Source organism: Eriocheir sinensis, chromosome 43 (assembly GCF_024679095.1).
Source record: "Eriocheir sinensis breed Jianghai 21 chromosome 43, ASM2467909v1, whole genome shotgun sequence".
Taxonomy (NCBI): Eukaryota; Metazoa; Arthropoda; class Malacostraca; order Decapoda; family Varunidae; genus Eriocheir; species Eriocheir sinensis.
Genome location: NC_066551.1, coordinates 7,934,911 through 7,962,693, shown reverse-complemented (window position 1 = coordinate 7,962,693; position 27,783 = coordinate 7,934,911). Strand labels below are relative to the sequence as shown.

General features: G+C 40.0%; 2 protein-coding genes and 1 non-coding gene across 15 annotated transcripts in view; 2 read left to right on the top strand and 1 right to left on the bottom strand.

The window, feature by feature from the left end:
- LOC127010423 (uncharacterized) overlaps positions 1–3,416 on the top strand; it is a 23,584-nt gene extending 20,168 nt beyond the window's left edge. For both annotated transcript variants that reach the window (XM_050884498.1, XM_050884497.1), the window contains exons 11-13: positions 256–345; positions 966–1,111; positions 2,068–3,416. In XM_050884498.1, the coding sequence (XP_050740455.1) occupies positions 256–345; positions 966–1,111; positions 2,068–2,266 (435 nt within the window). In that variant the 3' untranslated portion in view covers positions 2,267–3,416. The remainder of the gene's footprint in view (positions 1–255; positions 346–965; positions 1,112–2,067) is intronic.
- LOC126980223 (small Cajal body-specific RNA 8) lies at positions 501–632 on the top strand. The gene has a single exon (XR_007732979.1). It is a non-coding gene; the product is annotated as a small Cajal body-specific RNA 8 (non-coding RNA).
- LOC127010424 (KIF-binding protein-like) lies at positions 2,243–27,783 on the bottom strand. 12 transcript variants are annotated; one of them, XM_050884505.1, is made up of 13 exons: positions 24,170–24,288; positions 20,408–20,483; positions 19,862–19,956; positions 15,918–16,671; positions 15,440–15,591; positions 14,099–14,197; positions 13,479–13,641; positions 11,096–11,322; positions 10,725–10,803; positions 9,862–10,043; positions 9,484–9,634; positions 8,107–8,241; positions 2,243–7,850 (listed from the first exon to the last, which is right to left on the bottom strand). In XM_050884505.1, the coding sequence occupies exons 4-12, from the start codon at positions 16,635–16,637 to the stop codon at positions 8,113–8,115; spliced, it is 1,902 nt and encodes a 633-aa protein (XP_050740462.1). In that variant the 5' UTR covers positions 16,638–16,671; positions 19,862–19,956; positions 20,408–20,483; positions 24,170–24,288; the 3' UTR covers positions 2,243–7,850; positions 8,107–8,112. The 12 variants fall into 12 exon arrangements, with proteins under 12 accessions (XP_050740462.1, XP_050740467.1, XP_050740457.1 ...); XM_050884510.1 differs by having other exon boundaries at positions 2,243–6,510; XM_050884500.1 differs by lacking the exon at positions 24,170–24,288 and adding an exon at positions 24,314–24,341 and having other exon boundaries at positions 2,243–8,241.

Sequence of the window (27,783 nt, the reverse complement as noted above, 5' to 3'; positions counted from 1 at the left end):
TGAATCACCCAATTTTCAAACTCGGCAGTCTTGAGGAATGTAGATCCATAATTTATTATAGAATTGCCTTCCAGTCACACATCAATCACTCATTGCCATTCCAGACTTTTTTTAAGTCACATTGAGATAAGAAACAAATTAAAAAGCATGCAATTTTGATTCATGCATTTCTTAAATCATCTTCACCCCAACCTGAGATTTCTTATCCTTCATAAATACAAAGCTTAGTTGATTGAATTAAGAAATTATTTGCAGATGGAAAGCTTCATGACTTCAGTATCTCCACTGAAGAGACTAAGAGCAGTGATTTCAAAAACTATTGTGGATGATGGAAGTGGATTGCAGGTTGGTGTCATTATGTTCTGATGAAAGTGTTAAGATCCTGATCAAGGATTGCTGGAACTAAATACTATAAGGTTGACTTCACACACTATTTTGTTGATGTCTCCTAGTTTAATTTCAAGAGAATGCCTTGATATTTGTTGTTTGCCTGCATATTCCTGGACACAATGATACGCAGGTGTGGTCAAAGTCTACCATAACTGTCACAAGACGTCCAGAGAGAAATGTTACCTTCTGATGACCACACTGTCGTCAAGTTTCCAGTGTGGACAGATACGAGGTATACATTTGCTTCATTACCATTGAGACTTGCTGTTTGTGTTAGGTGCATAACAGACCATTTCTTAGTAACTCTTACATTATTTTCAGCTAATTTCATTACCTTTTTTTATTTGGAGTCTCCCCTTTAGTAGAATGGTTCAGCATACTCCAAATCTTGAGCGGCTACTTATGTAAAATGGACTAGGAACAGATATCAGAGTAGATAATATACAGTAGTTTGTAGGTTGCTTAAAAGTGGTAGTGAAATGCCAGTTTTACTTAATAAATTTTATATATTAATTAATTTATTACAACAGCTTCAACTCATCAGTTTGTACACTTATTCATAATGCCTTCTATAGAACCCTCAGCCATGCAAGACTGAAGGTGAGGGTGATGCACAGGGACCACATGCTATTGACCAGAGTGAGGTGGACTGGAAGAGTCCGAAAGTAGTTCCTGCCATCACTTACAATCACACACATTGGAGGAGGCAGCAGAATAAGAGGTTTGTCCCACAGAGTGAATAATTTTTCATGTCATTATGTCAAATTTTAGACAAATACGAGTATGTATAGTAGCTTAACCCAGAAACCTGAGTTAGAGGGTGGTATGCTTGGAATCAAGTGGTGTTAACAGATGTCATCCTTAATGCATGGACTTAAAGTATTAAGTATGTAATATCCACCATGTTTCTGGCACATCAAAAGAAATATCTTTGCAAATACTAAGTGCAAAACCAAAATATTAATACAGTAAGTGTTTGGTGTTAACTTGTTTAAAACAAACCAGTGCAAATTCATAGTTCAGGCTCCATAAATGTTTTTAAATGATCAGGATTCTTGTTCTTGATAACCATAATTAACCCTACACAAGCAGTAAGCTTTTGTAATTTGGTGGACATTTTATTACTATAGAAGAGTGACATCCACATTAATAACCATTCACAAGGCTGCATGAATCCAAAGTGTCATCTATTTTATCTTCTCGGGGGTTCTGTGCCCCTCTTCACGGCTAGCAGTCAGCCCAGTCCCTGATCTGGATTGGTTGGGGTGAGGCCTGCATCCCTTGCCTGTAAAATGATCCCCTCCCCAATAACAAAATAAAAAGGAGACCCCTGAGTCAAGGAGGTGTTTTATGCCAAACTCTACTCCATATTAGGCCAGTGCCTCCCTTGGGACACACTCATTGTTTTGGGCAACTCCAATGCTTCTAATGGCACTGACAGGGTTGACTACGAGCTGTGGTGGTCACCATGGTTATATTATTGGTTCTGGTACGAGGAACATCAACAGTTCTCCTCCTGAATACTCAGAGAATAGACTATAGGGAGGACCCCCAGAGATAGCATCATAGGGTGGGCGAGGCAACGCAGCCCTTTGGCGCATGTCCCTATTGATTGAGGGATCTTGTAAAGTCGCTGGACAGAAGAGTTAAAAAAAGCCTTGTCTGCTTCTCCTGCAGGTTAGTCAGGGCTTTAGAGGAGTCCACACCAGATAATGAAGAGTTCTTAGACCCTTGCCAAGGAAGCAGTTCCCCCTTCACAACTCTAGTGGGTGACTGTGAGCGGCCATCTCTTGCCCCCATGACGCCACATTCACGCCTCCAAGTGTCACAACTCAAGAAAAGTTTGAGGAAGCAACTTGAGCAGTTATATGACTAATAATATCAGAATCACTTATCATATGTGTTTTGTTGATTGCCATAACAGTAAGAGTGAATTATAGATCAATAATATTCAGGAGAAAATTATTTTAACATTTCCAGAACCCATCTTGTCTGAAGGAAAAGTTGCTTTCTGTTAAATTTTAGAAGTGCTTTAATTTTTTTTTCTTTTTTACAACTGGAGCAGTTATATTGCAATTAACATCAAAATCAATCATATTTCATGTGTTATGTTCATTGCAGTAATGGAGTAAAAGTGACTTTAGATAAATAATATTCAGTGACATTTAATCTATATTACTTAAAATTATCTTATTCCTTCCAAAAACCCATCTTGTTCAAAAGGGAAGGTTGTTTTGGGTTGAGTAAGAAATATAGAATGTCACATGTACCAAGATACAAAAAAAGTAAAAAGCCTACTATACCAGTATTAGATTTTAACACTACTATATTTTTTTTATATCATGAAGTTGGACCTTAGGTTGCTTTGGTAAGCTCATTGCTAAATGGATAGTGTCTTGACTTATCTTGTCTCTACAGCCTTCACACACACACTGCCAAAATCTGTGAATTAATTCACAACTTTATATTTGCCTCCCGTATCATCATAAAAATGCAAGAGGAGTTAACTATGTGTCTGGCAGCAACCTATGTTCTCTTACTCTCTCCATGGTGTGATAAAAGTGGGCATAAACACAAATCTTCCCTTCTTCATTTCGTTTAACGTCCTTATATTTCCATAAGGGAAAATAAGGACATTAAGTGAAAAGAAGAAGATCCTTGTTATGCTCATTTCCCTCACATCAGGGAGCAAGGGTAATGTGGGTCACTGCCAGACACACAATTAATGTCTCTTACATTTTGATGATGATATGGGAGTTAAATATAAAAAGTTGCATGGTAAATCTCAGTGCACAGATTCTGGGGCAGAGAATTATCTGTAACTGTAACTCATCTTAAGAAAAAGACTTTTTCACACTTCAAGATTTACTTATATTCTCTGTAACACACTTATGTAGGGTAATACTTGGTTCCTGATCAATGGATCATAAAATAAACAAGATCATGAAACTTTAAATCATAGCTGTCAATATAAATGTTTATTCCGTGCTGATATCAAATTATCATGGTACTGTGGGAAAACACAATGTTTTCTAAACACAATTGTATCATCAGATTATTGATTTGCCAGAAATGAAGGGAGGCATGTACCTACCTTGTGTTACAGTTGTGTTTAGAAGGACATGTCTTAACATGTCAATTTTTTTCCACAGTATTGTGATTATTTAATGAAAAATCAACATGGAATTAACCCCTTCAACACAAGGACGCGCATACTGCGTCCTGGCTCGCTTTAGCCATTATACGAGTTATTTTATCTCTATATTTATGCTTACATCTCAAAATTATCGATAAATTTAAGTTTCTTTTTGTGCACCATTTTTATATATATATATATATATATATATATATATATATATATATATATATATATATATATATATATATATATATATATATATATATATATATATATATATAATTCTGCATGTTTTTATAAACAATACATGATGATTATGTTGAGTTTATGGCTGAAAACTTGTTATATTCAATAGCAACATTTGAAATTTAGAGCGCAGGGCGCTGTTTTGGGCCAGCTGTAATGAAGGGGTTAAAAGCAGTGTAAACATTTAGATAATGACAAACTTGCATGAACTTATGGTTAATTTAAGTTTTCAACTAATTAAAAATCCACTATTACTCTAATATCCACTTATGAAGAAACCAAATAAGTATTACTTTACATAAAAGAAAACCTTGTAGTGTGAAGATGAGCGATGCTGTCCAATCAGCAATGAGTTTGTCATAGCAGCCTTGGCTCCAGTGCCAAAGTACAAATGAACAAACCACAGAGTTAAAGACCCAAACTGCTCATCTTTAATGGTCTGGGTGTCACCACCACTCCAAGCTGTCAGCCATCTTCCAGGGTCAATACATCCAAAAGTGACGATTTCACACACTTCGCCCTTACCAGATTTCCTTACTACTATTTAATATTAAGGAAAACTGATGCCACCACAGTCTCTCTGAGGACATTCTGCATTACATTAATATAAATGTTACTGTAATTTAAGCACGAATATTCATAAATGAGGGTTAAGTTTAACAGTGCATAAACATTTTCTCCAACTTACTTAACTCCTCATTGCTCAGCTACTTTTGATTGCATTAAATTTTCAAGCATGGTTTCTGAATCTGCACACTTTTCTGTTTAGGTTGGCTTAGGTCTAGGATATGTCCCAGTGTGAAAATATCTAGAGGGCCAAAATCACCCAGGAGCATAATTGCACTGTGATGGTGGAGTGTGGCTCAGAGGGCGCTGCAGTTAATTTGTTTATCCAAATACCCACCACTCCCGCTGGTGACAAGTGAGCAGGGAGTGTTCCTGCCTCGTAGATACATTATAAAACTGTGCTTTGAACTTGTCATTACACATATGTACAAAGGTTGACAAATAAGACATCATACCTAGGTTCAAACCGAGCATGGTCACCCTCTGGATGGAAGTGAAGGTATGTACTGATGATGATAGCCTACCATGGATTGACACTCCACCTCCACCCACATTCATGCTCTTAGGCAATTTTAACCATCCAGATATTACACTAGGATGTATTTTATACCATGATAATCCAAAAAGTGTGCAGCTTCAAGAGCCAAGCTTAAAAATCTAATGCAGTCAAAATTAGCCAAGCAATGAAGCACTAAGTCAAGTAAGTGGGAGAAACTTCTCATGCACTAATATCCTTAACCCTCATTTTGGTACATTTGTGCTTTCATTACAGTCACAAATTTATACTGCTAATAATATAATAATGCAGAATTTCCTTAGGAAGACAATGGTGGCCTTAGTTTTTCTGAATAGTAAATAGTAATGTCACAAACTCTGGCAAGACTGAAGGGTGTGAAATTGTTGCTTTTCAATTGTTTGGCCCAGGAAGATGGCCACCAGGTTGCAATGGTGGCGACACTCAGGCCATGTATCCCAGTGCCAGACGAGCACTCTAGGTCAATTGTGGAACAAACAATAGCTCACTTTGGTTAGGTTTGATTGACTTCTTAATCAGATTTTACATTTTAGCATGAATAGGAACCAAGCTAGGTAAGTCATTTTACAATAAAAAGTATACATTTTAATTCTGTATCACTAACCTAATAAGCTAGATGGTTCTCAGATGAGTGTTCAGCTTGTGCCCCAAGTTTCAGTGACAGAAATTTGCTGGTAGTGAAGGAGGATTTCTTCATAAGTACCAGTGTTGTAAGTCTTGAGACCAGTTTGATGTGGTCTTGATCTTAGTCTCCCAGCTTCAGGTCTCTGTTTTGGCTTGAGACCAGGTTGAGACCAGCATCATAAAGTGCATTTCAGCATGGGTAGATTGGAATTTATGATAATACATGGAAATAAATCATGGTTGATTTCATTCATGGTGCACCATACAGCATTGTAGTCTACAAATTCTTGTAGTGGTAACCTCCATTTGCATGTTTGCAGCCCTGTTCACCTCTGTGTACTTCATATACGTGGTGCGGTTATGGCATACATGTAGCTGTCTAAACCTGTGGTGTACATGCATGAAGGGTGCTGGCCTGCACACTTCATGCATGTACATCACAGGTTTAGATAGCTTGCTCAAAGGGTTGCCAATGCTATGGTAACAATTGCCATGAAATCAAAACTTTATGGCAATGAAATTTCATTTCATTCCTAGTTTAGCAAGGGAAATTTACTATGTAATTTTGAGGATACTTTCATAGATGGCATTGGCAGAATTTGGCTTGGTGGGGGGGCTGCTATTGGCAGTGTATTATCCCTGGGCCTGGCAACCCTGCTCGCTTGGAAAACGGCTTCAGTTACACATTTGACATCAGACAGTGAGCTGTGCTGGTGTAGTTTCTATTAAATAGTCTATGCTTACTGCTGCTTTGTTTCAATTTATGCAGTACATGCTAAAAGCATTCAGATAGATTAGCAAAAATATTTTATATCCTTGGTCTCAAAAGGTTTTGGTCTCGGAGGGTTTGGTCTTGGTCTTGGCTACAACACTGATAAGTTCCTTACTTGCATGTTGCCCAAACACCAGTGATGTGGAGGAATGACTTGAGTCGTTCTTTACCGTGTCAATCCTATTCATGCCAGGAACACCACCTTCGGGATGACTGGTCAAGAACTACCCGGTCGTTCTGCCACATCAACAAAATTGGGTCACATGTAAGGAAAGGACCTTTGATCCTAACACAAGAATGGTAATTATATTTTTACCTTTGAACTTCACTATGCATGAGAAGCATGAGCAAGGCAGCCTTGCAAATGATACCAATAAATACTATCATTCACCCTACAATTAACACAGCATACTTTACCTCCAGAAAGGTTAGTGGCAGTTTTTGGTTGATGCCTAACAGATTAATACAAAGATGAGCTTCTAGTGCAAAATGACAGTGCATTGCTCAATACGGTCATTCGTAAGTTATGAATGAACCCTACAGTGTATCCTTTAACATTAAGCAGCACAACTGTTAGCCGAAAATTTAAAAAAAAATTCCCGAGACATGTAATAGCAACACTCCATTAGCACTAATGTTGAAAAATTTCCAGTGACTAATAACACCACTAGCCCTAAGTTTGTACAATATGCAACCGAGATCAAATAAATATTTTCATTATCACAGAAGAAACAATAGTAAAATGTATTTGCATTTTTTAATAACACCGCCTTGTCCTCATCAGTCATGAAACACCACACAGGGAACTTGATTTAAACCCTTCTGTATCCACTGTGCATGCTGTTAAGTAATTTGATTATTTGCAGCATGTTCAAATTGGTAAACTAATATCTATTACAAATCAATGCTAGACAATGGGGAGATATAACAAATCTACCACTGAACATTAGATACAACTTAATTTTGCACTCTATAACCAATTTATGTTTAATATACTGATTAATTTATAAGATCAGTGAAAATAAATTATCAAGGACTTCTGATCATTTTGCAAATACATTAATTACTTACCCATTATACTAGTTCTCATGGACATCACAAAGCCTTAAATAAAATATGCACAAATATGTATATCTTAATCTTTTCATTTGATACTGCAACATAAACCAGTGAATTATTTATGTACAGTAAATAAGAACTTATAATCATAAAAAGGTTGTCTGCTCACTCATAGAGCCCATGAGGCATCTGGCCTTGTGTTGTGCTGTGTCTTCCAGGGATGGAGTGAATAAAAGAATTGTGTATTCTAATACGAACACTTCAAATTCCAACGAATACGAATTCGAATACACTGAAATGGTCTTAATTTGAATACAAATACAAATACTTCTTGAAAGTATTCATGAATACATTCATGAATACTTTCATTGAAAAATACGTTCTGAATGTAAATCGGTGAAGAACTGTTCTGAAGTTATGCAACAATAAAATTAGCTCATGAACACACATCCAGTGTCCACAAAACTGCGAGTGGCAACTGAGTCAGACTCCACCCGCGCTGTCACAGTCTGCGAACCCTGTACCATACACGACAATTACATGTTTGCCCAGCAGGAGGCTGGAGTTGTAAGGAACAACGGCTGTTATTTCTGATAATAAATTTTGCAGTATTCGTCAGATTATTTGTAGAATACGAATACTTTCCTCTTGTATTCGAATACGAATGGGAATATTTTGATTTCTATCAATACTTAATTGAATACGAATACACCCAAATATAGTATCCGAATGTATTTGAATATGAATACTCCATCCCTGGTGTCTTCTACTCACCAAAGACTACTGGAGCGTAGCCCTGTATTGTTCCACCTTTAGAGGAAGAAGCTGCACCATCTCCCGGCATATAGCTAATTCCTGGGCCATCACTGATTGGGAGTCTGGATGTCGGTCACAGTATTCCACTAATCTCTGGAAAGGAAACAAAAATATTTGGCATTTAGGAAATATTCAACTACCGTATTTAACGGCTTGTAAGATGCACTTTTTTTTCCAAAAACACGTCCCAGAAAATCACCCTGCATCTTATAAGGTTAAGGGTCAGCTTTGGGTTACTGACTAGTGAAGTTTTAGCACTGCAGTGGCACTTAAATTAAACCGCAAACCTCTCCACAAACGTAAACAAGGTGGTGATCGCTCCTACACCAGCAACGGCAACTCTTACCTAAAGTAACGCTGTATAACAGCAGCCAGGAAGAAAACATGATGACATGCGCAAGACACACTTTCCTTTGTTTTAAAAGTGTACAAAATATTCCAACTAAAAATACGATGTAGAACACAAATTAAATTTATTTTCACTCTTCCTTATATTTAAAAATAATACTAAAATATTACAACAGCCAGAATTACAATGTAGAATAGTAATAAAAAAAATATCATGTACAAACTTTATACCCATTACCCCTCCGACAATGTCGCTGTCTACACCATGTTTGTTTAAGTCTTAAAGTAGTACTCTAGAGTCTCTGAGAAGGACCAGTTCTGGTGGGTCCCAGTAAATATTAAGGGTTTTAAATGTTAAATATTGGGATTTAATAAGGATCTGAATACATAAGAAACTTGAAAAAATTACCTTATAGTGGGGAGGGCTACGAATGTCAGGTGAAAAATCTTCACCCGGCACTTGTAGTTTAAACCCATTTATTATATTTTTTTTCAAATGCCTGCCCAAATTTAGGGGTGCGTCTTATAAGCCCGTGCGTCATATAAGCCGTCAAATACGGTACCAGGCAAGTATACTCAGGTGTATGAAATGTCATCATGATTAACATTAATACTTTCTCCATTTCAGGGTGTGAATAAAATATTCCCATAGTACTTACAATTCTCATGATAAGAAATTTAAGAACTTTCTCAGGTTATTGCACAGCCTTACAGCCTCAAGAATATTTGTAATCTATGAGTAGGCTTCCTTTGGGCAGTCCTTTACCCTTTACAAAATTTCATCACCTTGTCTCTCAATTTGATTTCATAGTGTATGTGCACTAAATCTCCCTTTTTAAAATAATGATGACTTGTCCTCATTTACTCCTTTCCCATTCCATGAAGCCAATTACAGAAGCACTGGATACCTGAAGAGGCATTTTGAGGGATCTGGCTAAGAGCTGAATACTTTCAGATAGAAAGCTGAAACATTAATATGGTGTTTACCTTGTAATTCTGAAGAGACTGTATCAAGTTCTGCATCTTGGTGGTAGGTTCAGATGTAATAAGTTTGGACCAGAGGCGTCCCAAGTGGAACCACGCCACCAAAGCCGGGCGCAGGGATTCTTCTGGGTAGGATGTGGGCTGTTCCCCTGTCCTTTGTAAGCAATGGCCAAATCACAGCTAAATTACAGTGCTGCACCTACCAGGAAATTTATGGCTCAGCCATGACTGACTTGGTAAGTATACATCAGAAAAGTGCAATAAAGGAACTTGCAAATATTTCCTATGACAAATTAATGGCTGGTAATTAAGAAACTATATTATTACAAAAATATTGATTTTTGTGTGAAACTGATGAGATCTTTGCTGTATTCAACTTACGTCTTGTCCTTAAGAGAGTCAAGGTAGTGAAGAAAATGTTGTATGCTGGATGTTGCCAGTGTGTTAATTTTCTTGGTCTGCTGGGAAGTGGGTCGGGACCCATCACCCTCTAAAAGAGTCAACTTATTGTCCATCATTGCAGAGTATGTCTCTGCCAGCTCATAGTAGATTTGTCGACATACCTGCAATGTTTTCAATTATTATTAATACATGTATGGTCAAATAGAACACAGCTAATTATTTAACATTTATGCTAAATGTCATGAGCACTTGAGCAGTAACAGAAACCCAAAGAAACCAATGAATGTCAGCTTTATTTGCACCAAATTCTGGTACACAGCCTTAAGATCAATTTTCAGCAGAGTTCGCTGCAGGGCAATGACCTTTCCCAACATTCTCCACCTCTGTCTGATGATAAGTGTGCTACTCCATTCAGTTCCAGCACATGCGCTGATTCTATCTCTCCACCTGGTCCTCTGTCTATGCAAGAATGGAATAAACTTCCACCTGCAGTGGTCCAGTGCAACATAATTGATTCATATAAAAGCAAGCTCGACCGACTCTTCCTTCAACCTAATATTTACTTAAGTAGAAATGTAAAGTCTTAGTGCCATTTGATTTAATATAATTTCACTTAGGGTTAGGACAGACCACCTAGTCTGGACTACAGGATTTGTGTGGTCTGAATATCTATGTAAAATCCTCCTCTTCCTACTGCTACTAATATAAAGTTAACCATATCTCATCTAAGAGAGGAAGAAAAGGAGGAGGAAAAGCATGAATTGGCTCAAGAAGGTAATCACCAAGCATCTCACTGCTGTATGATCAGCCCCCACCTTTAAAGAAACAATGTAGGTACTCACATTGAGATAATACTGTGGGTTGAGTTCTTTGATGAGAACAGTCAGCAAATCCACCCTGCGTTTATGCATTTTGCATCGCCTGTACCACAAAGAAGTGGAGAATTAATAATATATAAAAATAGAGCTTTGAATAAATAACTACAGGAAAATTCCAGCACAAGTACATGTATTTTATCAAATAAAACAATTTTTGTATTTCCAATAACAAGACAGTTGGCCACTGACAGTAAGTTAGGAGCCTCTAACTTGCAAACTCTTGTTTCACTATAAATATAACAAAGACTTCATTATCTCCTGCTTTTCCTCTGCAAAGGCAGGAAATTATAACTAAGGATATGTCCATATATAATGATTGTAAGCTCTGTTGTTACCTTTCTTCCGATGGTTCAAAGAAGGCAAGAGCCTTGTAAAGGTGACTCATCTCCTGAGTGATGCTGACGTGATCACTGGCGTGGTCCTCTAATGTGTAGTACTGGCGTGCCTCAGTGAGCCACCGCAGACCCGCCAGGAAGAGTTGTCGAGCTTCATCAAAGTCTTGCACAGGAATTGCTGCCACCTCTGACTCTAGGTCGCTGACTTCAAGCTGAAGGAACTCAAGCTGTTCAAAAGAAATTCAAAGGTAAGTGAATAATTGATACATACTTAGCAAATGTAAGAGCACAGGCAGAGTAGCTTTGAGTACCTAGATGGTGCTTAGTCATAAACATCCTAATCTTTATAAAAAATATGAAGTGGATGGAGCTTCAACAGATAGTCAAGGCGTGGCTTAGCAATAGGAAGCAATGAGTGCAAATCAATGGCAAAAGATCTGACTGGGGATGTGTTACGAGTGGGGTCCCACAGGTTTGGTATTAGGTCCACTTTTGTTTATTATTTATATCAATGACTTAGATACAGGAATTAGTAGTGACGTCAGTAAGTTTGCAGATGATACCAAGATTGGTAGAGTAATTGAGTCGGATCAGGACGCTAGTATTCTCCAGGATGACCTAAACAGATTGTATGACTGGGCAGATAAATGGTAGATGGAGTTCAATGTAGGGAAGTGCAGTATTCTGAGTGTAGGTAGGAACAACCCCTCTCATAACTATTGCTTAAATAACACTCATAAGCAGGTCTGGGTGCGAGAGAGATTTAGGGGTTTTAGTGAACTCTGATCTCCATCCAAGGGCACAATGCATTCAAGCTAGAAATCGAGCAAATAGGGTACTGGGATTTATTTCAAGGAGCGTAAGCAACAGAAGCGCCGAAATCTTCCTCAAACTATATTTAGCATTAGTTAGACCTCATCTTGACTATGCGATTCAGTTCTGGTCACCTTACTATAGAATGGATATCAAAATGTTAGAATCAGTGCAGAGGAGGATGACTAAGATGATTCAGGGGTTGAGAAACTTGCCATACGAGGAAAGACTCAAACAGTTAAACTTGCATCCTCTAGAAAGGCGAAGGGTGTGTGGAGACATGATAGAGGTTTATAAATGGATGAAGGGCTTTAATAAGGGGGATATTCATAAGGTTTTGTTGGTAAGAGAACCGGGTAGGACACAAAGTAATGGGTTTAAACTGGATAAATTCAGATTCAACAGGGACATAGACAAAAATTGGTTTACTAACAGGGTGGTGGATGAGTGGAATAGGCTTAGCAGTCACGTGGTGAGTGCCAATACAATTGTCACATTGAAAAATAGATTAGATAAATTCATGGACAACAATATTAGGTGGGGTTAGATACAGGGGAGCTTAGGTTCAAAGGAGCTGCCTTATACAGGCCTACCGGCCTCTTGCAGACTCCAACATTCTTATGTTCTTATAATGAATCTGTAGACGAAGGGAGAAACTAAGTAAAAGGGAAAAGGAGAAAGCTAAAATATTTGGGAGAGGGGAAGATGGAGAGTATGAGGAGTAATGTGTGAGGTGGCAAATGAATGTGAACACAATGAAGACATGCTGCACCATTATACTCATGTGATCTACAATGAAAAATAACAATATATAACTCATTTTGCATACTTCCTTAACCCTTAAAAGACCAGAGGCGGCTATAGCCACTTTACTGGGCGAGGACTGGAGGCAGTTATAACAGCCTTGCTGTTTTTACTCCAAATTTAGCTACAGTTTGCTAATTTTTGTAATTTACTCATTGGGAACTCTGCCCGAGAGTTAGTTTGGCTACTTTGTCAGTTTCTGCTATGCTCTCATCATGGCAGAAAGCAGTGACACTGATGCTGATGAGTCCGATTTCCTGCCCACACCCTCGGACCTGAACGCCAAGCGTATTACCCGCCTGCTAACCACACACAATAGGGGCTTTATTGCATGGAGGGAGCTTATATTATAGTATAGCCTGCATAAATAGAGCTCAGGGCACCCGTTTTCATTGCAACCTAGCCATGGCCAATCAGCCACAACGGACGGAGGGCCGTTCCCGCCAGAATCCTCTCCTTTTCAACTTGCTGTCTCTCCAAAACCACGGCATGTAGAGACTTCTGGATGGCATTGTTAGAAAGAGGAAGACTTAATAGTGAGTACAAAGTCAGTTTCATTTGCTCGTCCTTTGTAGGTTAAGAGTAAGAAGTGTGTGAATACAGGCTATTTTCGGTGTTTAGCACTGGAAGGCCAGTCCTGGCAGCACCAAGATTACCACCACTGCCAGTCCCAGAGGGGTTAATGAATTAAATTATCACTAAAAAATAAAAAAATAAAAGAGAAAAGTTAATATCTGTCTGAACAAAAAGAACATCCTTGATTTACCTGTTTGTCCAAGGATTCAGGTTCTGCTTCCTGACTATCAGCAGATTCCTGCTGGGTTGAATCGTCTGGCAGTGCTCTGTCACAAGACACTTGCAGCAGTACTAGGCTATACCGCCCCCAGCACCTCGCAACATCTGCTTTGCACTGATTGTACTTTTCCTGTCTGCAGAGTACAAGCATAAAGTACAAAAATTTCACATACAACCAATCTTTTTAGCATTGACACCTGAAGTTGTCCAGAACTTTTTTTTCAAGAAGTTGACTACAGTAGAGTAAATGATTCCTCACTTCCAAGGATTTTCTCCTGGCATCATTAGTGGGGCTCTTCCACTATGTTCAAATTATTGTAAAAATCTGTCCTACTTAACAGGGAGTTACCGGCTCACTTACACACCTTCCACAGCACTTCTGTACACCCTTTCTTTCATATCATCCTTTCCTGTTCTCTCCAGATGACCTGAATACCTCAGCAGGTTACTACTATCACTTTATAACCCATTCTCTAGCTTTTGTCAGTCTTACCAGACTTTCTGTGAATATCCTAATTGCTCTTACCACTCATTCATCACTGCTTCAGTTTTCAACTGCACGTCCCAAAGATATAGTTATAATTCACTTACTTGTGTGCAGCATCCTCACTTTCAGCCTCTGACGTGTTCATCTCAGCCTCATGGCTCGATAACACCTTGGATGCCGAGGCCAGGAGGTGGCGGGACACTCTGCCAATCAATTAATTAATGATTCAATCATGAGGGCCAAGCCTAAAAATCATTCCAAACAAATCTATGAAGGCCCCTTCCCATCCTAAGTAACTCATGGCAGGATTCATCGATTTGCTCTTTTGTGGAAGTCCCCTTGGCCTATCCCATTTAGTGTTATCTCTTACAGAGACAACCCAGTGAGCAGGATCACCTCTTGAGTAGCATGCCACATGCCCATATAGCCCTAGCTCCAACACCCACATGTCACTTGTGTGTACCTATTCTCATGCTTTCTCCTGATCTAAGTATATCCTGATCTAAGTACGTAAAATCCACTGAACTGCCTCTCTCCTATACAACATAATTTGTCCTTGAGTAGAAGCTAAAAAAATTAGAGATACAAGGTTTCCCACTCGTGAATCCAAACTGGCTTTCCATCAAAATATACATCTCTTCCAGATACAGCATGTATCTGTCTTTCAGTATTCTTGCACAGTTTAACGACTACACCAGTCAGTGACACTGATCTAAAGATCAGTGATTCTCCCCTATTCCTCCCTTTGCAGATAGGCACCACACTGGCCATCTTCAACTACAGCAACATTTTCCCTTCTTTCTTTGAACACACTATTATACAGGAAATCTTATCAGTCATTTAGTGTTTGCAATATTTAAGTATCTACTTAGATCTATCATCACACCCAGGGGCCTTCCTTACACCTTGAGCCCCAAGTTGCTTATGAAGTTCTTGCACTTCTACTTTTGTGACCCTGAGTTGCTAGTCTCTCTTTCCTGCTCTAAGAAGTCACTGTTCTTAGTGAAAACTGACTGGAATCATTCATTCATTACTTCTACTATGTCGAATACTACCCTACTATGGCTATTATTTCTACTACATATATGTGTGTGTGTGTGTGTGTGTGTGTGTGTGTGTGTGTGTGTGTGTGTGTGTGGCTTCTGTACGTGTGTGTATGCATTTACTCTTTAACCCTTTCAATACATTGATGCAGACGTCGGCGTCACAGGACAGAAAGGGTTAAGAGGAAATGGAAGAGGATTAATCCTCTTCTAAACCTCTTAATCCTCTTCCATTTCCTCTTAAAAGGTTTAGAAAAGGATTAAGAGGAAATGGAAGAGGATTAAGAGGTTTAAAAGAAGATTAATCCTCTTCCATTTCCTTTCAACCCTTTCCATACTGTGACGCCAACATCTGCATCACGTATTGTAAGGGTTAATATTACATAAATAATGGTGACTAACCTGAATTTTTCCTTTCCTTGGTAAAACTGAGATAAGGTGGCAGCATTGATGGCCCACTCCAGTGGGTCGTAGTCTTTACTGGCCAGCTGCCGCTGAAGCGTGGAGTGGCAGTACCAGGCGGATGTGTCTGGTGCCCCAAGGTGCCCATATACCTGAGAGCAGTCTTCATTATAGCTTTCAGGTGGTCAGCAGCTACCTTTCATGGCTGATACAATAATTACAGTTGAGTTAACACACATTATATAAAATCATAAGTTAAGTGGCTCAGGAAAGTGACATTAAACTAATGTTCAACAAGTGTATAAATCTGCTGCTACAGTTAAAAAAAACTGTATACTTTTTTGTGGTTATCTCCCCTGACAAGACTCAAGGATCAGACATCAAAACATTAAATTAGGATAGCCAGACTGACAGGCATATTGGAAAATTAGTGCTTTATAGATATTGGTAGTCCATGGCAAGAGAGTAGAGTTCCAACCTGAGCCAAGTAGTAGTATGTGAGGGTGTGGAGTTTTTCTAAAGCAGCCACTCCACTCTTGTCTTCTGCAGCCTTTTCGCTGGAGGCAAAGAGGCTGTGAATGGTGCGAGGTAGCTTGGCACTCTTGAGCTGGTATTCATTGTAGAGGGCATCAGCACGGTCAAGGTGATGCCTGGCAGCAGAGTAAAGGCCACGGTTGGACCACAAGATACCCAGCTGATTGTGACAGCTTATGGTGAGGGCTATAGTGGAGGGGGAGATGGCAGTGGGGCTGATGGAGGCTGTTTTGCTGCTGGAAGAGAGGAGACTGTCTGAGTCTCCAAGGAGTGCTGCTGTCACCACCTGAGCCTCCTCCACCTCAGCTGAGGAGACTCCTGCGCTGATGCCAGCCTCGTCCCCAATGATGATGAGGGCGTTGTTTAAGTATTCTTCCCCCGTTGAGAACTCCTCTGTCTCCACAGCAATGACCCCCAGGTGGTAGACAACAGCAGCCATGCGGGCGCGGGTGAGGCCCACGCCATCCACCCCTTCCTCACTGAAGCTGCTGCTCTCATCATCCACGTCATCCTCATCCAGTTGGTTACTGAGGCGAGACTTTAATTCCTCAAATATCTCGCGGGCAGCATATTTTGACTTGTAAGGTTCGCTATCTGGATCATTGTGACTTTCCCCCTGACACAGCTGCCACGCCTTCTGATATTGATCTTCTACAGATGCCATCCGAAACCTGAAACAAGCTTCACACAGCGGCAATCTGAAATATATGGGATACATTACCTGGATGTTCTGTTTGCAGTCATAAAATATGCAACAGACTAAGGTGGGGATACAAGTACAGCTATATTTGACAGCACTAGCTCTTAATGTGACTAACTAAGGAAAATTAGATTCATAGTACTCATTGTAATTATTTAAAGGAACATTAAAGCCATCAAAACTGTGAAAAGGGAAGTCGCCATGCTCCACAATGCAAAGCACATCACACCTTGCCAAAGAGTGATACTGCGTGTGGGAAGACTGTTTTTTTTTTAGCAGAGGATGGAAGAATAAAGTGGAAGTTCAACAATGCTAAGAAGCACTAACAAGACATTGCCGGACTCATCCATAATAACAATTGAGTTTTTGATAGGAATTCAAATTAGTTTTAAACACAATATAAAATTTCTTACATATATCAACAATAATTTTCTAAATCAATTTGTAGATTCATTAAGAAACATAATAAAAAAAAACATACAAATTACGTAAGTGAAAAGTATCAATTCAATAAGGCTGAATTAAGAAACTAAGTTCTACCATCAGATGTCACTACAGTGGTTTGAACAGCTAATGAAAAGTCACTAATTTTTGCTACTACAATTATTAGTGTGAATATATCAATTAGGATCTGTGTGTAATGCCATAAACAACTTTTATTTAATTTTGTTACACTGATGGAATTATATATGCCCCTCAATAAAAAATATGCTACATACATAATTCAATTAATTACACTGACTTAACGACAAAAGGAGTAACTATTACACTCCTCCCGAAATTGACCTCTTTTTCGGCCACCTCTTTTGATTTTTTTTTTTTTTTTTTTTTTGTAGGAGCAGCGAGTAGCGGGCTTTTTTTTTATTTTTATCATTGTTTCGTTTTTTGTGCCCTTGAGCGGTCTGCTTTGTTGTAAAAAAAATATAAAAAAATAAAGAAGTTTTGACGTTTAACCTCTTTTTGCCTACAGACTGTGACAAATGCAAATCCCTTACTCCTCGGTGCATGGAAGTATCTTTGTATGTATGTCTTTGGTGATGGCTGCTCCCTCTGAGAAGTGGCCATTTCACAGCAATACCCAGCAAACAATTTCTCCTTAGCATAAAATAACATCCCAGTCTTCTTTTCATTTTACCTAATCCCACATGTTGATGTTACCAATTTAGAAGTTGAGGTGCAGACAAATATCCCCTTGAGTGACATCTGATGAAATGATCCTTCTGTTTTTTCCATGGTCAAGACCACAAAGATGGAGACATGCACTGAATGATGGGGAAAAGGCGCCAATAATGGAATGCTTTAAAACAATAACTCCAAGAATCTATTGAAACAGTGGTGACTGAATAGTAATATATTTTACTGAAGTCTACATAATTTCTTGTCATTCATATTTTTTAATTCATTTGATGAATGGGATTCTTCCCAAACAGAATTGCTGTGGATAGGTTTTGCCTGGAAAAAAAAAAAAAAAAAAAAATACATATATGGCTAGTTCTTGACAAATCATGTAAATTTCATTCTAAACAGAATCTGAAAGTTATGATCTGATCAGCCATTCTATACAAAAACTACTTTCTCACATCCTCTTCCTTGCACAAATGTTCTTAAAAGATGTGCCTTAATACTCTCAAGGGGTATCAAAATGGGATCATGGGAGTAACAAAAAATATATGAATAGTCATGCAATATTTGATAATTGAACTAACTGGCAAATTAAATATTAAAAAATTTAACTTTGTCCAGTCATCCAATTTTCCATATTTTCATATTAAAGGTTTGAAAAAATCAGTCTCAGTATGTAAAACTGAAGAGGAGGCACTGTATCAGGTTTACGAGGAGTGAGCTCGGGGCATCAGGGCCAAAAAACTTTAAGAACCACTACTCCAGCCTTCCTCACTCCCAGGGTGTGGGTGTTGGAGTGCTGAAAACAGGACCTCTGAGGCAATATACACACTACATGTTTTGCCACCTTAAATGACCAAGAAAATTGTAATTACAGTTGTCCCTCAAATAGTATGGTTTTCAATAGTTCGGTTTCGGTTTTATGTGGATTTTCATAGATTTTTTAGGATTTTTAAATTTCCTGACGAGCAGAAAATTTAAAAATCCTTAAAAGATCTTCTATGACAATCCGTATAAAACCGAAACTGAAATATTGGAAACCGTACTATTTGACGGACGACTGTATTTACTGTGTGCAACTATTTTAATAAGTCTAGTATGTAATTCCAGTAATATCTGGGTACACGTCCATATAATTTTCAATGTCAATAAATTTCACAAAGCTGACCATTCCTATGGGATTGACAAACTCCAACTGATGACAATTTGGTATTATAAAATGCACATCAAATCTTTGTTACTCAGTTTTAATGCAGTTTATGGCAAAGTAACAATGACCATGCAGTGGGTGTCCCAGCTGAAAAATGTTCAGTGGATGGGTGGGAGTGATGTGCCAAGTGTAGAAAATGCGCTTGAAAATTATAAGAATTTAATGTTTTGGGGATTACGATAAAATTTCGCATTCGTGACATTGTAAATATTTAGATTTATCAAAATAATTCTTGAATAATTGTAATACGTAATATTTATACTGAACAATAGAAAACCAAATATACTTTCAGAATTCTATGACCACTTAAAAAAAAAAAAAAAAAAAGATCCAAACGATTTCACAATTTTAGAAGTTTCAACTAGGATGATAAACTGAAACACATTTAGACACCTGAGCGCTGGTCACTGAAGTCATATGTTTAAAAAAAACTAATATCAATAACAAACCTACACTATTTTCATGCCTAATAAAAATGAGCCTCCAAGACCAGTGAGCCACAGCCTGTCACTGTGTTCTGATGGCTCATGTCTGCTTTCAGGAAAACATATCAGCAACATATGAGGTCCCAATATTTTCTTTTCACATATCTGCTAAAAAAGTGGATAGAAAGAAAGTTTTCCAATTCCACTTCAAAGGCAATGTGTGTTTATATTGAAGCCACGTATCAGTCACTGGCTACTAATGACTTGGCTGCTTAGCAAAATGAACCACTAGTCCTAGCTGCCTTGGTCAGTGGGGTGGGTCTTGCACCACCCTGCCAACAGACCACTGGGCTGCCTCTCAGTGACATGAGATAAATGGATAAACTTCAACCTAAAGCAGTGCTGTGTTGTGCCTATCAAAGGTGAGGTACCTCAAAATATCTGCTCAGCACTTATCCCTTTGGCGGTGTTGTGTTAGCTCTGTTACTTCTCTGTGGCTCACATGCAGAAGGCTGTCTCACTGAAACTTGAAAATGCAACATGAATATATTTTCATGAGAGTTAATTAAAAATTACTTCTGACACGAGATCATAGACTTCTATATAAATTAAATTAAAAGTTATCATCGACAAAGCAGCCACTGATCATTAGCTAGTCATTTACCAGCTACTTGCACTAATCTTGGACTACAGTGCACTGAACTTTCCTGATTTTCAAAAATCATTAGTTCACATTAAAAATATAACAATTAGGAACAGACATTAAGGGAACTCTCGGCAACTTATGCATGTGAAAATGAAAAACAATCAGAATGCTGACTTCATTCTCCTACCACGATTTATATTAAGCCAGTCTTTTTAATCATCATAACTGACTAGCATGTTCCTTAACAAATGAAGCTTCTACTCTGTCATTTCATTACACATGAACAGACAAACATCAATACAATTTACAACAAAATGCCTCTACAACTTACACAATACTGTATGTAGTAGGCTACTTGGGACCTCAAAGCAGTTCCACAATACTGTGTTAGTAATGAAGATGAAGAACTGAAATTGTTGATAGAGAGCAGTTAGGTTATCAGCATTTTCAATACATATTTAGTTGAAATTGTCTTTCAACAGTATTTTCAGGAATGCAACCTAAAGGCTTTAATTTGTCAAAATGGATGGTTTGCCAATTCTTGACTAGTGATGCTTTTAAATTAAGACCAATCCACCTTTATGTAAGAGGGCAGTATAGGGAGTAGCATACTGCAGAACTAAAGAATTAAAATCCCTCTTGACAAACACACTAATAAGCTGCAACTTTCATCTGAGGCCCATAGTTGAGCTTCAGGGGGAGGGGAGCTTCAAGTCCTACAAAGGTACAGGTGTGCATGTGTTGCCTGTCTGCACCGCTCATTGTCCACACTGGGAGCAACGTTCACCGCAACAAACAGACATTTCAGGGGAAAATGTGCATAGTTACAAAAAATCTTGCATTACACAAGTAGTTGTTCCTTCACAAGTGGCTCAAAGTGCCACAAATATTGAAAAGATAATTGAAAAGGTAACACTTAAAAAAGAGCATGAACATATGATATTTTGCAGACAATACCGTGGCATATCAAGGACTGGCAATCAGATACACTAATAATCCATACAAAACAATAGGCAGATAATGGCTAAATACTGGCAGCGGTCATGTTTTTTGTCAACTGCTTCCCTGCAGGCTGAGCTGAACCACCCAACCAGTGGGGGTAAGTAATGATTTGGTGGGGTTAGGTTGCTAATTCGGTGGGGATGAATTACTAATTTGGTCCTTATTTTTACTAATTTGGTGGGGTTAGGTTACTAATTTGGTGGGGCTACATTAGCAGTAACATGCCACTAACCCTTACGTTACATCAGGCAGATGAGGTTGATTAGATGGAAAATTGGTGACAATTCAAATTTTAACAAGAAAGGTAAATTGGCATTTTCAATCACATGGATTCTGTGGTCAAAGTGCTTTTTTTTTAATGCGCTTTTGTGTTTCAGAGGGTAGTCACCATGAGAACCTTGAGAAATTATAGTTTTATATTTGTGGTCAAAGGGCCAGAGCCACCTCATAGGAAGGTATTATATTTAATTATCTATGATATCCCCTAAGAAGAGACTTGCCTCTCAACCCATTAGAATCACCAATAGACAGGTGAATATATAATTGTAACCTCCCTACAGGGGCTGTGTTCCCTTTAAGAGATAAGAAAACATAGCACTTCCGTGGGATTTTATTGTGATTACTACTGTCCCAAGCACTTACAAGCCATCAGAAAAATTCTGGTTTGACCATACTCCATTACTGACTGAAAGGACCCAAATACCAAATCAAATTTTCCAAAGGAAAATCTTTATAGGAAAATGCATGAAACAATGCAAGAAGAAAATACTTTCAAATGGGAGAAATATCTGCTGGCTTTCACTTAAAATTTACAAAGAAAATTCACTATAATCCAGTTCTGTCCCAAGGCACTGCTGATGCTGTTTGTAGGTAAAGCAGCACTCTGGACAGATGCCCTCAGTGGCATCTACTAAATCAATATTAATATGCCTCTTCCTGCACACCACAAACAATGCCTTCATTTAAACTCTTCTTATGAAGAGTGAACCATGACGGGAGCAGCGGGCCGCTGTGGGAAGGACGACTAATTCCCTACAGCACAGAGCCCTATTTTGCTCTAGCAAGTCTGGCAGCATGATTCTTCTAGATATTCTCCTGTGTCAACCCCGAGTCAAAACCACCCCTTGACCAAAAGAGTTTTCCAGTGCACTACTTTGCAGCTTGGAGAGTTTCACATTTAAAGACATCCCACAGTTCTACCCCTCTAGCATTGCTTTGACACGTACAGCAGTGTAGCTCTGGTCTCTGATACCATGAACTTGAAATTCTCAGCCTTGTGGATCTTGTAAAATCAAGGAGAGGGCTGTTGGTGTTCCTGATACCAGAGCCATAGAAACCACCACATAAATAATTATCTATCAGTGTCAGTAGCAGCATCAAAGTCACTCAAAACAATGTGTCCCAAGGGATGGACTGGTCCAAGATAACAGTCAAGTTTGGAGTAGGACATCTCCTCTTCAGTTTCATACATCTCAGTAAGAGTGTACACTGCAACAAGAGATATGAAGCTCAAGATGTGTTTCACCCTTTCTTAACTTATATGTACCCCCCTTACAGATCATGCTACAGCCAGGCCTTCTCATCTCAGAGTCCTGCTATATCCACCTTCAGCCTTCTGAGATCAATAGATAGATGAGGCAGTTCCTGATCCTATGAGAGGCTCAGGATGTTCCAGAACCCCACATACAGAACCCTTAAAAGATGTACTCCAGTGCCACATCTGCACCACTCCCAAAATAATAAGAGGAACTAGGGGGCCCTCCCTACTTTGAAATGCATGGGTCCCATAGACTTGCCATAGGCAAGTTTCACCAGATGTGAATGCATTGAGGGAGCCTGTCACATAGGCTGAACCAGATACGAGTCGTGACCAGTTTCAGCCACGACACCTGCTTTACATTTTGATTTAGTGGATAGGTATGTAGTTAAACTGGAAAGGGTTGTAGCCCCACACCAACTAATCCAGATCAGGGGGTGAATTAACTGCCAGCCATGGGCAGGGGCACAGAACCCTGGAAAGGGGTAAATTCCCTGGCCAACAAAGACAAGAGTAATTAAATAAATTTCCAGTGCAAGTTTGCAATCATGTGTCTGATAAACCATCGGCTTCACTGGACACCTTCCCCATAAACTAGTCATTAGGTTCTTCATTTCAGTTTATAGGTACGTACATTATTCTTTCACTGACCAAAGCAATCTCTCCCCAACATTAAGATACTTAACAGGTACTCAAAACAAACAGCAGTAAATATGGAGATTCACTACATGCCTCCAATATTTCCCCCATGAGAATAATAACCTTTCCAAGGTTTCACATACTGTTGTACTTCTCTAGTTTTACCGGCACATCATAATATGTGGGGGGGGCCAAGCCCCCCCATTAGAGGTTATAATAAGTTCGGTTGGAGTAGTTTAAATATGCTCCCCCACCCAAAAACCCTGATTTCCCACGGGTCCCCCAAGATTGTTAGGGGAAGGGGATGAAGACTTTTTCTTTACTTTTAAGTACTTGCACCTTCATATTATGGTTGAGGGACATGTATTTCGTTCCTTAACTATAATATGGAGGCGTAATATTGTATTTTGGAGGCACGGAGTCAATCTCCACAATTACCCAAACAGCATCTGACAAATTAATCCACCTACTCCCCTCTCCCTTCCACTCCATCCCCCCACTTCCCACTCCCTGATGCCTCAACTTCCCTAATTCATCCCCCCACTCACCTCCCTATCCTCAACTCACTCACCACTCCTCTATCCACTTTCTCACTCCCTACACCACACCCTCCCTCCCTCAGCTTATCCCCCCACTCCACTCACCTCTCTATCCTCAACTCACTCACCACCCCTCTATCTACTTTCTCACTCCCTACACCACACCCTCCCTCCCTCAGCTTATCCCCCCACTCCACTCCCCTGTAGATTGACCCAGACCCATCTTGAGAGAGAGAGAGAGAGAGAGAGAGAGAGAGAGAGAGAGAGAGAGAGAGAGAGTACACCTGTCACCTGCCCGGCCTAATGAGTGACCTGTGGGCGTGGCCAGGACAGGTGCAGGACAGGTAGGTCACCACCGTGGGAGCTCTCCACTGACCGCTACACTCTCTAAGCCCGCGATTACACGAGTCTGTGCTGTCCGCTGCCTGCTTTGGCCGGTGCTGAAGCTGAATTAGTGACGTAAGGTAAAGTACGGCCTGGGAAAACGGTAAATGAGGGAAGGGGACGAGGCGGTGCTCACCCTCGCCCGCACGCCAGGTTGTTTACGCTGAGGTGCGCGCGGCGGCGGAGAGGTTATCGTACTCAGAGCACAGTATTTACCGGTTTCTGACGCCTTAATATTGCCAAGAAACATCGGAATCTATGTCATTTAACGATAACTATAAATGAGTTTCGTTATTGGAGCCCAGAAGACAGTTTTGGGATAGGAAGTCAGAAAATATAAGCGGCTGAGTACGACAATCTGGCATCGTTGGTGGCGGGGCGGCGCGGCGGCAGGCATGAATATTAATCAATGCCGCTAACCAAGGTCTAATACACTCTGCTGACCTTTGTCGCTTTATATTGCTTCGTATCGTAGGTCCTCTTCTTCCAGTGTGTTGCCAACTTATTTAACTTAACACCTGGCACACTTGATATCCCATCCCCAGCTGACAGACAGACCTCCAGACCACACTATTGACTTGCTATAACAGACCTGAGACAACATGAAATGCCAGAATTTTTTTTTTCTATACTCCCACACGGCCACTGCGTGTAACGAAACACACGAGAAATTGATCTAGACAAGGAAAGGTTTGCCGGCGCCGGGGATCGAACCCGCGACCAGCGTAACGGGAGAGCCACTCCTTTACCAGTCGGCCCCTGGCTAAGTGGGTTATGGGAGGCTCGCCCATCAGGCAAGTCAGCACTACACGTCTCCCCATTCCCATTTAGATTAATTTCTGTGTTGAGTTCCCGTTTTCTATGAACTTCGGAGAGCATGGGCCATCACTCTACCTGTTATCCCTTCGGGGAGACACAACAGAATCACAGGAGAGGATGCCACCGCCTTGCCACCAGTGAAATGCCAGAATTTGCTCTTTACTACACTCCCACACCACCATCGCGTGTAACGAAACACACGTGAAATTAATCCAGACAAGGAAAAGTTTGCCGGCGCCGGGGATCGAGCCCGCGACCAGCGTAACGGGATCGAGTCACTCCTTTACCAGTCGGCCAAAGAGGTACATACCCCCCTGGCTAAGTGGGTTATGGGAGGCTCGCCCATCAGGAAAGTCAGCATTACAAACAGACCTCCAGACCACACTATTGACCTGCTATAACAGACCTGAGACAGACTTCCAACAGATACTGGGGCACTAAATTTGACAGCTAGCCTGGGACAAACCAACTTAGGACGATACAGGCACTCCCCCAGCCTCCCCCTGGACACAGCCTTCGCCCGCCTGAGGATTGGACAATGGACAGTGAACACGCACAACCTCAACGCCCATCTGCACACCGTCCAGGATCTTCACTGCCCATGGTGCCACACACATCCTGACCAATCAATATTTAACTGTTTTAACGATAAATTTAATTTTCTGTCGTTATTTGTGTGGTTACGACAGTCTTGGAGCCTAAAAATGATAAATGCAATGTTCAAAGTACGACAATCTGGCAACGCTGATCCTGACTCACCAGAACACTTCCTGCTTCACTGCCCAAGATGCCCTCAGCCCCAACACTGCTTCCCAAGCCCTCAAGTGTACACAGACCTTCCTGCACAAATCTGGCCACTTAACAACGACAGCCACGAGCAACCTGTAGCTACTGCTGGGGCTATAGAGGCCGTATGTGATTCCAAGGCCTAACCAGCCCCCTAAAACACTGAAGGAGATCTAATAAACTCTTTTGGCCTGTATCGCTTTGCATGTATCTCTTCGTAGGTCCTCCTCCTCCTCCTCTTGATCCTCTTCTTCCAGCGCTTTGCGAACTTCCTGAACAATTGTTTTCCTGCCAGTCGACTTACCGCAACACCAGCGATGATGGTAGTATTTATGATAATCCCACGTAGACCTTGCTCGACTCTGTAATAACTTTCGATGAAGTCCTAAATGCTCTCTAATCTCTTAAAACAAAGGACCAGACAATGCATGTATATCCTATTCTACTTAAACAGGTATGGATGTGAGAGAATATGGATGTTTGGAATGTGGATGTGAGAAAATGTGCAAATATCTTTTTTTTCTTCGAGGAGCATCAGCAACAAAAACACTGAAGTTATCGTCAATAAATATTTAATCTTAGACCTCATCTTGAGTATGCAGGAAAGTTCGGATCCCCTTATTTTTCCAGAGAATGGATATTAACCTGTTGTAATCGGTGCAGAGGAGTATCACAAAATTACTCGTGGAATGAGGAACTTGCCATATAAGAATAGGCCTATGCACTATAATTCGCATTCTCTAAAAAAGTGAAAGGGGATATTTGATGGGAATTTAGAAATGGATGAAGGGCTTTCATAAGGTTGATGTTAATAGGGCTCTGGTTATAAAGGAGTCAGGTGGGTCACGTAATATATCCGTTTCAAGGAAGGCAAGCAAAACCTTCAAGGATTACTACTAAGATGGTGGATGAGTGGAGCCGGCTTGGTAGTCATGTGATGAATGTTAATACGATAAACCCTTCAAGAAAACGGTGAGGTAAATTCATGAATACTGATGGTAGGCGGAGATAGGTTTATAGGAACTGCCCTGTCTAAGACGGCTGTCTTGTAGACCCCTTACGTATGCTCTCCTGTTAAGTTCTCTTTAACTAAGGTTAACTTTCTAGTTTGAACCAGTAGTTCCCAAAGTGGATGATACCGCCTACCTGGCACCGGTGGAAAGATCTAGGGGCGGCGGTGAGGAAGAAGGGGTCGGTAGTGTGGCATAAGTAGTAGTTTTTACAAAATCTGAATGTCAAAACCTAAGTCACAAACATTAAGGCTAAGTGTTTAATCTTTTTTTCAATTTATAGCAAACCGAATACCGAGAAAGAAGTGTGTGTTAATTTCGCCTGTGTGGGGATGGGGATTTAGGGGGGCGCTAGGAACTGACCTCGGAGCCAGGGGGACGCCAGCCTGGAAGTTTGGGAACCACTGGTTTTAACGATGCTAAATTACCCGCAGGGACTTATCACACGTACACAGGCAAACAGATAAGACATGTAGACATGCTGAAGACTGAAAGATTAATTATTTTCATGAGCTAAAGTAGTGCTTGCAATCCTTTCCTTTAACTTTGTGCATGATTAATCCCTTGCCAATCTGAACACAATACCAACTCGCTTACACGGATGGTAATAAAGTGTTTAACTACCATTAGGAGGCAACTCTTCTGAACGTGATCACCAGCGATGCCAAACTATCGTACTCATCACATTGCATTTTCGTAATTTCTGACCGATAACTATAGCAAAAAAAACAACAAAAAAACATCAATATTTAACAGTTTTAACGATAACTTTAATGTTCTATCGTGTTTTGTGTGGCTACGACAGTCTTTAAGCCTAAAAATGATAAATGCAATGTTCAGAGTACGACAATTTAACATCGTTGGTGATCACCTTTGGATGAAATGAATGAGAGAGAGAGAGAGAGAGAGTCACTTACCACATGTTCCGGCGCCTCCATCATGCCCTGGCTCGGTCATCGCCTCAAGTGGGCTCCTCGCCGCCATAAAACAC

Excerpts from the sequence above, each read along its gene's own strand:
- LOC127010424 (XM_050884509.1), bottom strand. The coding sequence starts at position 16,637 with ATGGCATCTGTAGAAGATCAATATCAGAAGGCGTGGCAGCTGTGTCAG. Across the intron at positions 15,592-15,917 it reads CATACTACTACTTGGCTCAG|GTATATGGGCACCTTGGGGC; the intron begins GTTGGAACTCTA and ends GACTGCTCTCAG. Across the intron at positions 9,635-9,861 it reads GACTCTCTTAAGGACAAGAC|GACAGGGGAACAGCCCACAT; the intron begins GTAAGTTGAATA and ends TTGCTTACAAAG.